We start from the raw sequence: 13,988 nt of genomic DNA on the forward strand, positions 1-13,988 counted from the left end.
AAGAACGTCTGTGTGGGAGGCTAATCGGCAAGGGGTCGATGGCGACGTAAGACTGCTTGGTGTATCAGTGTTTTATAATACACTCTTTCTTATGTAAGAACCTCTAATTTTGGGGTTGAGGCTGGACGTTCTTATTATTTTTGGCAATTTGAGCCTGAAAAATTCGTAAGATGTCCTTAGTTTTGTTATCTGTTATAGTATTTCAATAAATCTATGCGGACGTGACCAAGACACCTAGACTGAATTTTTACCTGTAATTTTATCCGTATTTATACTGTTCATTTTCAAAACATTTGGTCGTTATAAAAATGTTCTTAACTGACTCTCACTTCAACGTTCTTATAAAAAAAGTTTTTATATAAAAAAGAGAGTGTATCGTAAACAACTAGACAATCTATAAATAAGTAGCACGCCTTCCTCTCATAGTTCTGGCATAGTCCTCATAGCCTGCGCAATCTGTTCCCTTCGTTCTTTTGTCGATACTACACAGATTACAGTCGGGTAAAAGGAAGGCTTCCTCTTTCCCGACCTATAAAAGAAAGATCGAGGCGACTCTGCTGGCAGAGCCTGTTACCCTTTGAACGGCGGCCGATTCGATTCGAACATGGCGGTCCGATGGGTTTGTCCTTCTTGCTCGTACAAAAGTGAACTTAAATCATCAAAATTTCGAACCAGGCCTACTTTTGTCATAAAGACGTCTACCACATATTTTCTTCGTTGCAATCAAACACGAAAATTTGAATGTTAATGACCCGAGAGGATGTTATTCCACAAGAAAAACAAAATCATCTTTACAATAGCATCGCAAATTTGCGTGAAAAGGTTAAAATTTGATCTTTTCCGTTCCTACATCCCGATAATTTTTACGTCAACAACCAACGAAAGATAAAAGCTACATTTTTAAATGCTGTGCCTGAATGTATTTTGTTGAACAGCCATCTTATTTCACAAGACGCCGAGTAAACTAGCACAGAATTTTCGGAGCGCCATGTTCGAGCCTTGTTTCCACAGTGGTCCGCATTCGACTCATATACTTGACTCGTCGATCGGTTATCAGGTTATGTTGTAGTTGTGAGTCTTCAGTTGCTTCAAGTGAAACTACAGGAGGGTTCTTAAGTTGCAAAATGTCTTCACCAGTTAAATCTCCAGCAAAAAAGAAGCCAGCGCCGAAAAAGCCAGCCGCTCATCCACCGTACTTGGATATGATCAAGGCTGCTATCGCGGCGCTGAAAGAACGAAACGGTTCTTCCCGCCAAGCCATCGAGAAATACATCAAAGCCAATTACAAGCTTGGTGAGGTTGGCTCACACTTGAAGCTGGCTTTGAAGAGAGCTGCAGCCAGCGGAAAACTCGTGCACACAAAAGGTGTTGGCGCTTCAGGCTCCTTCAAGTTGGCCACGGAGGAAAAGAAGGAGAAGAAACCGAAGAAGAAGCCCGTGGCAAAGAAGAAGCCGGCGGCCAAACCAAAGAAGCCTGCCGCCAAGAAAGCAGCTAAGAAACCGAAGAAACCCGCAGCCAAGAAACCAACAACTAAAAAACCTGCAGCCAAAAAAACGGCGGCCAAGAAACCGGCAGTCAAGAAGCCGGCAGCGAAGAAACCAGCGGCGAAAAAGCCCGCCGCCAAAAAACCTGCTGTCAAGAAAGCGGCGAAGAAGCCGGCGGCCAAAAAGCCCGCGACAAAGAAAGCCGCGGCTAAGAAGTAAAGTGCGACGACTACTTCACAAAAAAAACAACGGCTCCTTTAGGAGCCACCACATACAAAAAAAGCCATGACCAACAAAATGCACTGCCTAAAATTTTCACATTTTACCGTCTTATCAGACCTTCTATGTTGTCATGCAACAAGGAGTGTTGCGTGACAACTTTTCTTCCGTTCCGTAGACTTTGGATCCTCCCCTTATCAACTTTCCTTGACCTCTGAATATAAAATCCAATTACTCGCGAACGAATTATTCGGATTTTTGTTAGCTGAGGTTAGGCATCACTGAAAAGACGGATTTTATTCTGTGTCATGAAAAATCGTTGGGTGGTGCGGAATTGTCTCGCTGGTCTCGATACATAACCCGCTCAAGAGGGGTTCTCGTCTCTTCACCCAGCCCTGGTATCTACGACACTACAAACAAGTCTATATAAAACATTTTCAGGCTCTACAAGACAGAAAAGCACAAGGTGGCTTTTCCCAGAATCAATCAAAGTTTTTACCTTATGGAATTTATCCTAGGGGGAGCTTCCTTGTCACCCCCCCCCCCCCCCCACGTCATCCTCTCTTGCTTACAGACAGTGTTTGTTACCTCGGCATTCTTTGATCTTTGTTTTATAACTTTCGAACATTTCATTAAGTTTGGCAAAAGAAAAAAAAATGAAAGAGTATCATATTTAGTAAATTTAGCAAAGTTGAAGATATTCGTTTGTGAAAAATACCAAATTTACACAAGAGTACACCACGTCATTAAAATCATCTAAAAAATGAAATTATATGTGTAACCAATCACGTCAGCAAATATCGCCCTATTTGCGCATGTGGTAAACTCCAAACCATCCCCCCCCCCCCCCCCCAACCCCACCCGTTATGTCTGTTTATCACTTACTTGCTTGCCGGCGCTTCTTCTTCTTCTTTTTCTGTGTTAGTCGGATTCTCTTTTTCAGTTCCCCGTCGCTCAAAGAAGACATCTTTCTTTTGCTCTCCTTGCTTGTACCTCCACTAGTCCCTTGAACTGCAGTGCTGCTGACAGCCGCTTGTTTATGAACACGGCAAGCAGGAGCGAAGGTCACTGTTTTCTTTCGATCTTTTTCTGTGCCCGCTTCGATCTGGTTTGGGATGAACGCTTCAGGCTTTTTCACAGGGGCTGAAGTTTCTCGTTTCTCAACAACACTGGAGTCCTCCACAGCGGTTGCGCCTTTCCTTGCCAACTGTTCATCTGAGACTTCTTTTGCTGGTCCATTTTTCTCCAGTTTTTCTCCATCATCAAGATCCGTCTGCGATGTGCTTTCTCCTTCATTCTTTTCGCACAAATTTGCTTCCTTCTCTGTCTCATTTTCAGCTTTGTTGTTCTTCTTCAAGTTTTGCGATTCCTCTATGTCTCTCCAATCAACACAAAATGCTCCTCCAGTTTTTTCTTTACCTCGTTCGTTCTTGCTCGACTCTTTCACCGTTTGCTTCAACCTCTTGACAGCCTTCTTCTTTTCATCTTCACTTCTTTCCGCTTGCTTCTTCTTCTTCTTGAGAGATCCTGGAACTTTGACTTCACAATTGGAGCCGGCAAAGATGGCGCTTGTTTCTGTCCCATATCGCTTGTCACAGTTGTCAAGCGTAAAGAGCTCGAAGAGATCGTTTGATTTGAAGAACCTCCTCTGCTTTGGATCCTTGAGTACGCGATTGGTCAGGAACTGTTTGAAAATTTGCCTGCCAAAATAGAAATAATGGCAATTTCACTTTCACAGTAAAAACGTGGGTCGTGTAACTAGTCGCTCTTAAACTCTTTGTCTGTGTTGAAGTTCTGCGGTGTGACGGTGGACCATTCAATTGCTTTTAATGCTCGTCAGGGTGTTCTTTTCTTTAACTTTTGAGTTTGTGGATGAAATCCCAAAGTGGGACCATTCAAATGAAAGCTACTGAGCAGTACTTTCTTGTGGCGATGTTAGTTTTCAGTATTTTTCAAAACTTTAGTTTGTAATTTTATTGACTGAGAGCTGCAATACAAAGTATAGTTTAGAGGCACACCGCATAAAGCCAACTTCCTTCAGTTCTGTTAGAGCGGTTTTCAATTGAGTGTCGAAAGTAATTTCGCGTTTGCTTTGGTTTTGCATTACTACGCTCTGTGATTGGTTAAAAAAACTCGCGCCACTTTCCCAACCAATGGGAATCCAAACCCAAACCAATCGTGTTTTGGCCGCACGCGTTTTCCCGCGCTGGGGGCAAGTTACATGTATTTGCATCGAATTCTGATTGGCTCGTTGTGTTGTTTACATCTGTTGCCATTGGCCAGAGTAATCACTTTGGTTTTGGTTTTACGACACTCAACTGGAAACCGCTCTAATGTGCCTTATAAAAGACAATGGTATATCATACATGGCTACAAATTAAACGAAATAAAGTAAAGTAAAAGTAAAACTTTAGTTAGCCAAGGTGGCCCATTCAGCTACAAGGCTGTTATCCAGAGGGGCCAATTATCCAATCTGGTAAAAAAAGGGCATCCGTGGCAGGAATAAAAGAGCAACGCTTCTTCTTTTTTGATCTTAGTGTTCAAAACTGCCCCACTGTTTCTCACCGGTGATATATCTTCTCCTCTATCGTGCCGGAAGTTATCAGACGGTAGATGGTGACTGGCTTCTTCTGACCGATCCTCCAGGCTCGTTCTCGCGCTTGGGTGTCAGTGCTGGGGTTCCAGTCAGGGTCATAAATGACGACCCTATTTGCGCCCACAAGATTCACCCCCAGACCACCAACACGAGTGGTAAGAAGAAACAAGAAGATGGACTTATCCTGGGACACAAATAAGGAACAAGAATGTTATAAGAATGATGTATTATTATTCAGTATGTGACACAGGCATACTCGGAAAAAATGCGAGTGCTCTTATCAGGAGTCGAATCTAAGAACTTCCGATTACTAGTTCGGATGCTCTACCACTGAGTAATACTTACTGAATGATACATCATTCTCGTTTATTTTCTCATTTATTCACCAGGCCCCAGTTGTTCAAAGCCCGGATAACCTTATCCAGTGGATAAGTCACTATCCGACAGTTTCAATCTGTGCAAAGATTTCAATATTTCCTCTTGAACAAGCGAATATACACACTCTAACCACAGTTAAGTTTGCGAGTGTACGAAAACCTTGGACAACGTTTAATGCGAAATATTTTTAGACGCTGAAGAGTGCCTTATCCAGCGGATAAAGTTATCCAGCCTTTGCACAACTGAGGCCAGGCTTAAAATGTTCTATCACATTTATTCCATTGCGCATATGCCACACATTGACATTCCAATCCTAGCAGTATGCAGGATGTTTGTCCAATGAACCTAGTTTAATGGCCTTAGCTCCCACGAGTCTCCTGTAGCTCAGTGGTAGAGCATCCGAACTAGTAATCGGAAGGTCTTAGGTTCGACTCCTGATAGGAGCAATTGGATTTTTTTCCGAGTATGCCTGTGTCACTTTCTAGTAGAATAATACATCATTCTCATTCATTCACCAGGCTTGAAATATACATTCACGTTTATTTCAAGAATTTTATACTTTCATTTCTAGCAAGCAAAAGGACTAATAACGATTACAAGAACACTCTTGCATCTTTCCCTCTGAATATCAAAGACTTAGATATCAAGTAAGCGAAAAACTATTCATTTGGTAATATCAGGGACTGAACACATTTAAGATATATGTTATCGATACAAGCAAGCAACAACGTTTCGCTGTCCTCGTGACAGCATTGTTTTTCAAAGATCTCACTTATTAACAACAATTTATTTTCATGAAAATTTATTTTCAGTTTGGGTAATATCTCTTGGTATGCGTTCTGTCCTAGTTATGTTTGTCCTTGACACAGTTTAAGGTAAACGTAGTTTAAATGAAAAACGATTTAAGAAGCGATTTTTGTTTTCGACACTCGGCCAAGTAAAACCTGGTTTTCACTAGCGACGCAAGCACAAACGCAAGCACAAGCGCAACCATAAGAATGCTTATTTCACCGTGAAAACGGCCTTGACGCAAGTGCAAGCACAAGGATCAAAATTTTTCCTTTTCCTGTGATTGTGCTTGCGTCGCGTTCGTTTTCACTTCACATAACGCTCTTATGCTTGTGCCTGTGTTTGCGCCTGTGCTTGCGTCGCTAGTGAAAACCTGGATTAAGGACGGTGCCTACTAATACAGAAGTATTTTTGCGCGGTTTATGACTATTCGGGAAAAGCAAATCTAAGCAAGGGCTATTGAAATCCAAAAAGAAAAATTGGGGGTAACCACAATTTTTCAGAGATAATTAAGCAACAATAATTTAAAAAAAAGTAAAATACAAAGCAATGTATGGCGCTTTTCCATATTGAAGCTTTATATTCTCTGAAAAATGCATGGTTACCCTCAATTTTCTTTTGGATACCAAGAGCACTTGCTGAGTTCTGCTGTCATTGCATAGTTTTAAACCGTGCAAAAATATCCCTGTATTAGTAGCCACCTCCCATAGCAAACCAGAATATCTCGAGATGCGCAGAATGTATGCGTAGTAACAAAAGTAGGCACTAAAAACATGGTGGAATAGATACCTCGTTGAATTCTCTAATTAGAGGTTGCCGGGAAGCAACCGGCGTAGAACCATCCATTCTGAAGTACGTGTAGCCTTTGGCTAAAACATACTGTTCCAGGATTTCTAACATCTGCAAGAATAAGGAAAAATAGATAAGGGTGTTGGTTTCTAATGAAACTGTGGTGCTGCGTTTGTGGGAGAGTGAAAACGATATATTTGCACTTTGATAAGGACTCTCTCTCTAAGTACTACCTAACCAAGAACTAAATACTTTGTTTAAGTTATGTCCAAACAAACAAATATATAAACCCACTCCACATGGCCGCAAATTTAATAAGATCCGAACCCCGCCCTTCTCCATCCCATGCTTATTTTTAAATACAGAGAAAACGGTAAGGTATATTTGATATTTGATACATCCCCCTTTGACTAACTAACCTGCCTCGTTTGTGAAAACAGCAGCACCCGATGGCCTTGCTCATGCCACATGTTCAACAAAGTTTTAACAACAATCATCTTGCCGGACCGTCTCGGGTCCCCATAACCTTCATCAGTATCAGATTCCTGTGCCCCGCTTGTTTCCCCTAGTTCAGCTTTCAACTGGTCTTGTTTCGCCTTCCACAGGGAACCCGCTTGTGAAGTCAAATCTGGATGATTGCAAATCTTCCGCAGCATAATCAGACCAGGAAACACCTGGCATTACAAAACTTAATATTAAAAAGTCACATTAACACCTTGAGTAATGTAATGTGGGGCTAACCTTTGAGTCTGTGGATGAAATCCTACAGTGCGACCATTCAAATGAAAGCTACTGAGCAGTACTTTCCTGTGGTGCTGTTTACTATGCTGTAGAAAGTGGTTCTAACTTTGCAGTTTGTGAATGAAATCCTAAAGTGTGACCATTCAAATGAAAGCTACTGAGCCGTACTTTCCTGTGGTGCTGTCTATTATGCTGCACAAGGTTGTTATTCTGTGGATGAAATCCTAAAGTGTGACCATTCAAATGAAAGCTACTGAGCAGTACTTTGCTGTGTTGCTGTGTTTATTATCATGCTGTAAAAGATAGTTCTGGCGTTTGCGTATGTGGAAGAAATCTGAAAATGTGGCCACACGATGAAAGTACTGTTCTTTGGAAATGTTTTTAACGCTGTGCAAGGTGGTTTGCCCCTATAAATGGCGACAGTATTTTGTAATTTCAGATTTAGAGGGCCATTTACAATCGCTAAGCTCGGGGACGCAGTTACTTGCGGGTTGCTAAATCCTTTGTCGTGCAAATGAAACAAAGCAAAACGTTCCTAATTGTATTTAAAGCTCTCATATTTAGCCTGCGTAACAATAGTTTCCCGGGTTTTTCGGGATTTGGCTATTTGACCACTGCTCTTAGCTTACTTGTTCGATTCAACCTTTCCGCATGGAAACCAATGGAAACCGGTTACTTTCGCGTGTTAAGTAGAAAACAAATGAATCGAATTACCTTGTAGTTACCAGCTAGAATCGCCTGTACCTCCTTGGAGTCCAAATACTGCTGGTATAGTTCGCGCTGCTCCTCTGTCAAACGACAGAAAAGAACCTACAGAGGACAAAATGCATTAAAAAACAACCAGAAATAACTTTAGTGACCAACAAAGGTTCCAATGCTTAGATACACAAAATAAACCAGTGGGACAATTTGTTAAGTTCTATAGATGCAGCGTTTGAGCTTGCACAATAGACCCTTCTCCAAAATGACGGCCGAAAATAAGTTAAGATTAAAAACGTATACCAGCATCAGAAAGAGCACTTTAACTTTAGTAACCCTGCAAAGTTTCAGTATACCAGGTGTAATATCAGCTTTAAAGGGAGAAGTTGCAACCCTCTCGATTATTGTCCTGCATAATCACGCACGAGTACAATTTAAAGTCGCCTTAATTTTTTCTACATGACTGCTACACACTTCGATAACAAAGTAGCTCTTGTGCAACGATGTTTTTGTCAAATCACTACTCGGAGGTTTCAGGAATCAATGTTATATTCTAAGTTGTAGGAATTCTAGACAGCAGCTGCCCACACCTGTTCGTTCTTGGTTGGTAGATCCAAGCTCATTTTAACATCTTTCTTCAACCTTCTCAGTAGGTATGGGTTGATTGTGTCCCTCAGAACGCATGCGCACTTGTATGCAGTCTCCACCTGCAAATCAATGATGATGGAAAATGTGAAAGAATTGTGATGTTATATTTTAAGCCTGGTGAACAAATGACTGTTGTTTGTTTTCAGTAAGTGACACAGGCATACTCGGAAAAAGGAGTCGAACCTAAGACTTCCTGATTACTATTTCGGATGCTCTACCACTGAGCTACAGGAGACTCGTGGGAGCTAAGGCCATTGAACTAGGTTCATGGGACAAACATCCTACATACTGCTAGGATTTAAACAAGGTGGTTTTAACTTAAGTCTGTGGATGAAATCCTCAGTTTTGTACTTTAGTAATCTTAGGAGGTGACAGGCCAAAAAAGCAGATCAATAACATGTAGCACGAACAGTTTGTCCTTTGTTAGTAAGGATGTAACAGGGGCAGATCCAGAAACTCCAGCGGGGACCGAAGAAATTGTAGCAAGAACGCAAGCCTCCCCACCCTAATGAAAGTTAAGGCTTCAGAAGACAGACTTGAGAAGGACGTTTTAAAACGATTGAGTACATAATACCACTCGAAAGATAGTTGAAAAAAATTATTAAAAATACAAGACATAAAGGGGGGCCGTGGCCCCCTTGCCGCACCCCCTCCCCTCTAAATCCACCCCTGTGTAAAACTTGTGCTGAGGGCCAATGAGATATGCAAAGTATGAAAGGGTTGACATTTCAGCGCATGTGCATGAATTATAATGCTTTTTTCTCTTTCTTATCAACTTTATGGCCTTAAAAATCCCACTCACATGTACTTCAGTAATCACATTCTATAATTAGTCCAAGCAAAATGACTCATGACCAAAATTCACAGAAAATGCTAGTGGATTGTACTCATATTGTCGATACTGAATTTAGTGTTGACCCGTAGGATTTATTCCACGGTTGATGTGTTTACAGTTATTTGCATGCGAAATAACGCAATCATATAAAAAAATTTACCACCCGAGTTACTTATTCCCTTCCGAATGGTTCATAAACAACGAATTATATTAAACAGGCCTGGGTCATGGCAAACAAAGGCGAAAAAGTATTTTGATTCATGGACATGCACAGAACCGTGAACCCCTTCCTTTAACAGCCAAGTACCTGTACTTTAGAAGCATTGCAATATCCTCCCATGGTGATTGGAACAGAGAATTCACTCATAAACACTGGCAACGTACCAAGCTTGCCAGGAAACACAAAATCAAAGAGGGACCAGAGTTCCCGCAAGTTATTCTGCATGGGTGATCCAGAAAGGATGATGCGGTGAGGAGTTCGGAACTATAAAAGGATACAAAATATTCACGGGTCAAAAACTCTCATCTTTATTTTTTTTTATTTATTTATAAACTTCGCCAGAGGAGAAAAAAAACAAAATGAAAAACCTCTGACAGGAGAGAACTCACAGAACGATATGTTCCAATAACGAGACCCCTTGTATAAATAAAATCACATCATAATAATTAAGTATTGACAAATAATTAACAACACATTTTAACTAATAATACAGGTAACGATCTGCTTTGATGACATTTTATGCAGACACTTTTGAACGTTTGAGGTACTGCGGGATCGTACACATTTAAAGTCAAATCTAGGTAGTATGCCCTCAAATTAGTTTTAAATACATCTATAGATTTTGTATTGTCCCTCAAGAAGTCTGGAAGTGTGTTAAATGCTCTTGAGGCTCTTGAGTAAAAACTGTTCTGGAACGTGACAGTCTTAGCTTTAGGTATATCTAGTAATATACTCTTAGTTGGAGCAGAACGCCTGGTAACTCTAATAGGTTGAAATATCTTAAAATTGGTGTCAGAACTACTACAATGAAGTTAAACATCTCTTGAAAAAGAAAGAAACTGCTCGACGTAAGGCCAAAAAGTCAGGGCGACTGAACTTCCATGAAAAATTTCGAGCTTTAAGACAACGAACTAAAAAATTGTTAACTGAAAAGCGCAAAGAGTGGTTTCAAGGTTTGCCTGATCTATTGAAATCAAACTCCAAAAAGTTCTGGTCTTCATTCAAGTCTACAACTAAACAATCCAGTGTCCCTAACGAAGTGACGTGGACTCGTTCCAATGAATCGTACAGAGCGGACAAACCAGTCGATGTTGCAAACTTATTTAACAGCTATTTCTACTCAGTTTTCAATCCACCCTGCTCAACCAGTGAGTATGAGGACTTTCAAGCATCCAACTTACTTACTCTTCCAGACACCTCACTAAATAAATGTAATATCACCCCTCATTAAGTAAATCTCGGTCTTATCAAGCTTCCTGACATCGTTAAATTTTATACCTACCAACTTTTTTGTGATTATATTGTAGATTGAAAGCCTTCCAATTTCGCCTTAACACTACTACCTGAGCAACATAATTACGCCACTCGAATTGCTTCCCTACAACATCTGAATCCTAGTCCTTTCAGAATAAATATTAGAAAATTTTGCCCCACAATTATTGGATGCTATTACTGGAATGATATTCCTATATCTATTCATCAAAAACCAACAAAACAACTATTTAACAAAAGAAAGAAAATTGGGGGTAACCTTGCATTTTTCAGAGATAATATAGCTTCACTTTAGGAAAAACTACCATACATTGCTTAATTATCTCTGAAAAATGTGCAGTTACCGCCAATTTTTCATTCAGACTCAAAATCAAATATCATGGATCACTGTACAATGAATACCTGTTTAGAAGTCAAAGTAATGGCCGCATCAGGGTTCCTAATCCTGTGCCCCTCATCCAGAATGACATAATCAAACCACTGTGGCAGAAGATGGTCCCGGTGTTGATGCATTCCAGAATATGACGTCACCAACACACCATTCTCAGCACAGATTTTCCTGATAAGTTCTTGCTGGAAAGTAAAATAAGAGAAGAATTAACAAGACAACTTGTGCTTGCAATCTCCCTGACCATACCTACTACATTCCCTACTTGATCCTCCAAAACCCAATGAAACAGCTCTTGGTACCTCTTTCAAACATACCCTGAAGAAGAAAGGCCGTGCCTTTCGAAATATTGGAAAATATACTTCCCTGACCGTGAAATTAGCCTTGCTCTTTTTTTAGATTATTTTCTTGGTGCCTGGCCCAATAAACTAATGGTCAGCCAATTGTGATGTTTTTGGAAGACACACCTATTAACCAAACATAATTCTCCTTGTTTTGTGCTAAAAAAAGCTTGCAATTTGTACTTTTTAGTACTACCATCAAGGTCATGTGGGGGAATGCGTTACCTGAATAACTAAAGCTTATTTCTATCACCATCATCATCAACATTACTGTCATTATTATTATTAACAATAATTTATTAGGGAACTTAACCAATGGCGACATCGACAGCAATAACAATGCCGCAAGACAATAGATTTAATGAGGAAAACCAATCTCTCTGCATGTGCATTTTAAATTGTGAACATTTCTTTGCTATATCCTCTGCAAAACAACAACATGAAATGACCAAATTCATGGTTTTGTGGAGAACGTGAGCATATGATGACGGTGAATTTTTTATTCTCTTTCTTTACTTAACCATGCCTACAAATTTGATTCCCATGGTGGGGTTATTGAAGGAGAAAAGCAAGACAGGGAGCCATCTCGTTCCAAAACATTTGGACAGTGGTTCATTGTTTTTGTACAAGTTGAACGGGTTGAAATAATTATTGCAAAGCAGCATAAATGAAATGAACTTATATTTTCAAGTGATGTTTTCATTTCCATCACCATATTAGTCATTGCTTCAGTTTCCAACTGTTTCTTGTTGACCCTCTGCCTTTAAAACGTATCCAAATTAAACACTGAAAATGTTTTTAAACAAACCTTAAACCCCTGATAAGTTCCTGTGTCATGTAGTACAGCTACTCTGAACTCTGGCCACCACCTGTGGAACTCTTGCACCCATTGATGTAGCACAGTGACAGGGCACACAATCAACACTGGGCCAAGGCCAACACGCCTGTTAAAAAATAAAAGCATTTCAATGTACATAAGAGAAGGAAAATGGATGGTAAATGGAAAACGTGGCCATGCATGCATGATCAGAAGACATAAAAAGCACCTTAGGTTGCCTGAAATGAGTACAAGATTGTGAGATGGTACCTAAACTTGAGAGCTACAGGACATTGGACATTCATTACTATTTCCAGCTAGGATGTGTGATTTATCATTACATGTACAGTCAAACATTTCTCCTTGTCTGCAACTGGTCATCAATATGTCCCAGCTAAAACTGGGGAATATTTAGCAAATAAACCCCTTCAGACGGTTGGTATATCAAAGGGTAATGCCCAAGCCTGAAAGATTATGCAAAAAAATAAAGTTGGCCTGAAGAAGCAAAGCTTGGAAGGCAACTGTGAAATTTTGAATACAATCTTTAAGCTGAGGGCATTATCATCCGATATACCAACAAGCCCCCCAAGTAATTTTTGAAACATGAGTGCTTTACAGTGAAAAAGATAGAAAAAGCCAGTGATGACCTCAGCATGATCTAATGGCACTGGTCAGGACTAAATGCCTTTGTCAGGTACGTGTCCAAATCTTTCAGCATCTTAAAGGATACGTACACAGACAGACTTAAACACAGATGATAAACTTAACATACACACATGAATGTAATTGATTAAAAGTAACTTTAGTCACAGTTTACTACAAACTATTAATGTATGTGTGAAAAATACCCACTTTGATTTTTTTGCTGATATTTTGCTGTACTTGAGTCCAGCTAAAAACACAATCGTCTGAATGGTTTTTCCCAGACCCATCTCATCTCCAACAATGCCGCCAGCTTGCTGACAGTGAAGTTCCCACAACCATTGTATGCTTGTCTGCTGGTACCTTGATCAATGCACAAGGAGAAAATAAATATTATTAAGGGCGATTTAGACAGTACGATTTTCTCTTACGACTGTCGCATGCGATTTCTAGAGTGCGCACTGCTTGCGTCATGTAAAAATCGTACACAACTTTCGCCACTAAACATTGCCTTTACCTACGATTGTCGTACGACATTTTTCGTGTTGTGTGCGTCTGTCGTAAGGATGTTGTAGGTTGATTTACACGGCGTGATTCGTGTTGTAGGCATGGCGTAAGCGTGTCGCATACGACAAATCGTAGGCAAAATCGTACCTTCTAAATCGCCCTTTAGAGAGTTTTAGATCCGAGTTTACCATGAACCACGAACTGCTGCAGGTCACGTGACCAGTCTTTCACGTCACGTTTGAGGTTTTCGACGTGCGTTTTCAACGTGGAAAGGTAGGTTTTCACGTATGTCACTTACATGAAAGCTTTTAGCATATAACTCCTGTTTTATCTCAGATAATGATACCATTGACAGAGGCACAAATTTGGGTGAAATGCTAAATTTGATAAATCCTATTGGATCTTGAAAACTGCCATTCATGGCTACTGATTTATATTGACGGCCGAAAATTTGCAAGAAGAACTACATGTCAATCGAATTACCTGGCCCTTGTTGTTCAAAGAATGGATAACTCTATCCAGTGGATAAGTCACTCTCCAGTGGATACAATCTACTCCATGGAATCCATTTTATCTGGAGGATAGCTATTTATCCACTGGATAAAGTTATCCACTATTTATGG

At 40.2% G+C, this 13,988-nt stretch overlaps 3 protein-coding genes across 3 annotated transcripts in view; 2 read left to right on the top strand and 1 right to left on the bottom strand.

Moving 5' to 3' along the window:
- LOC146458185 (uncharacterized) overlaps nucleotides 1-13,988 on the top strand; it is a 252,490-nt gene that overhangs the window by 208,632 nt on the left and 29,870 nt on the right. The window lies entirely within an intron of this gene.
- LOC146458192 (DNA excision repair protein ERCC-6-like) overlaps nucleotides 1-13,988 on the bottom strand; it is a 38,901-nt gene that overhangs the window by 12,598 nt on the left and 12,315 nt on the right. Inside the window, exons 6-15 of the mRNA XM_085090709.1 lie at nucleotides 13,069-13,221; nucleotides 12,208-12,343; nucleotides 11,073-11,243; nucleotides 9,486-9,662; nucleotides 8,286-8,402; nucleotides 7,711-7,806; nucleotides 6,675-6,929; nucleotides 6,256-6,366; nucleotides 4,269-4,483; nucleotides 2,589-3,403 (exon numbers count right to left, since the gene is read on the bottom strand). Of these exons, the coding sequence (XP_084946835.1) occupies nucleotides 2,589-3,403; nucleotides 4,269-4,483; nucleotides 6,256-6,366; nucleotides 6,675-6,929; nucleotides 7,711-7,806; nucleotides 8,286-8,402; nucleotides 9,486-9,662; nucleotides 11,073-11,243; nucleotides 12,208-12,343; nucleotides 13,069-13,221 (2,246 nt within the window). The remainder of the gene's footprint in view (nucleotides 1-2,588; nucleotides 3,404-4,268; nucleotides 4,484-6,255; nucleotides 6,367-6,674; nucleotides 6,930-7,710; nucleotides 7,807-8,285; nucleotides 8,403-9,485; nucleotides 9,663-11,072; nucleotides 11,244-12,207; nucleotides 12,344-13,068; nucleotides 13,222-13,988) is intronic.
- On the top strand, nucleotides 671-2,427 carry LOC146458198 (histone H1-like). Its single transcript, XM_085090716.1, has one exon. It carries the CDS (start codon nucleotides 1,125-1,127, stop codon nucleotides 1,701-1,703), a length of 579 nt encoding a protein of 192 aa, XP_084946842.1. The 5' UTR covers nucleotides 671-1,124; the 3' UTR covers nucleotides 1,704-2,427.

Source organism: Pavona decussata, unplaced genomic scaffold, assembly GCF_977016875.1.
Source record: "Pavona decussata unplaced genomic scaffold, jaPavDecu1.1 SCAFFOLD_233, whole genome shotgun sequence".
NCBI lineage: Eukaryota > Metazoa > Cnidaria > Anthozoa > Scleractinia > Agariciidae > Pavona > Pavona decussata.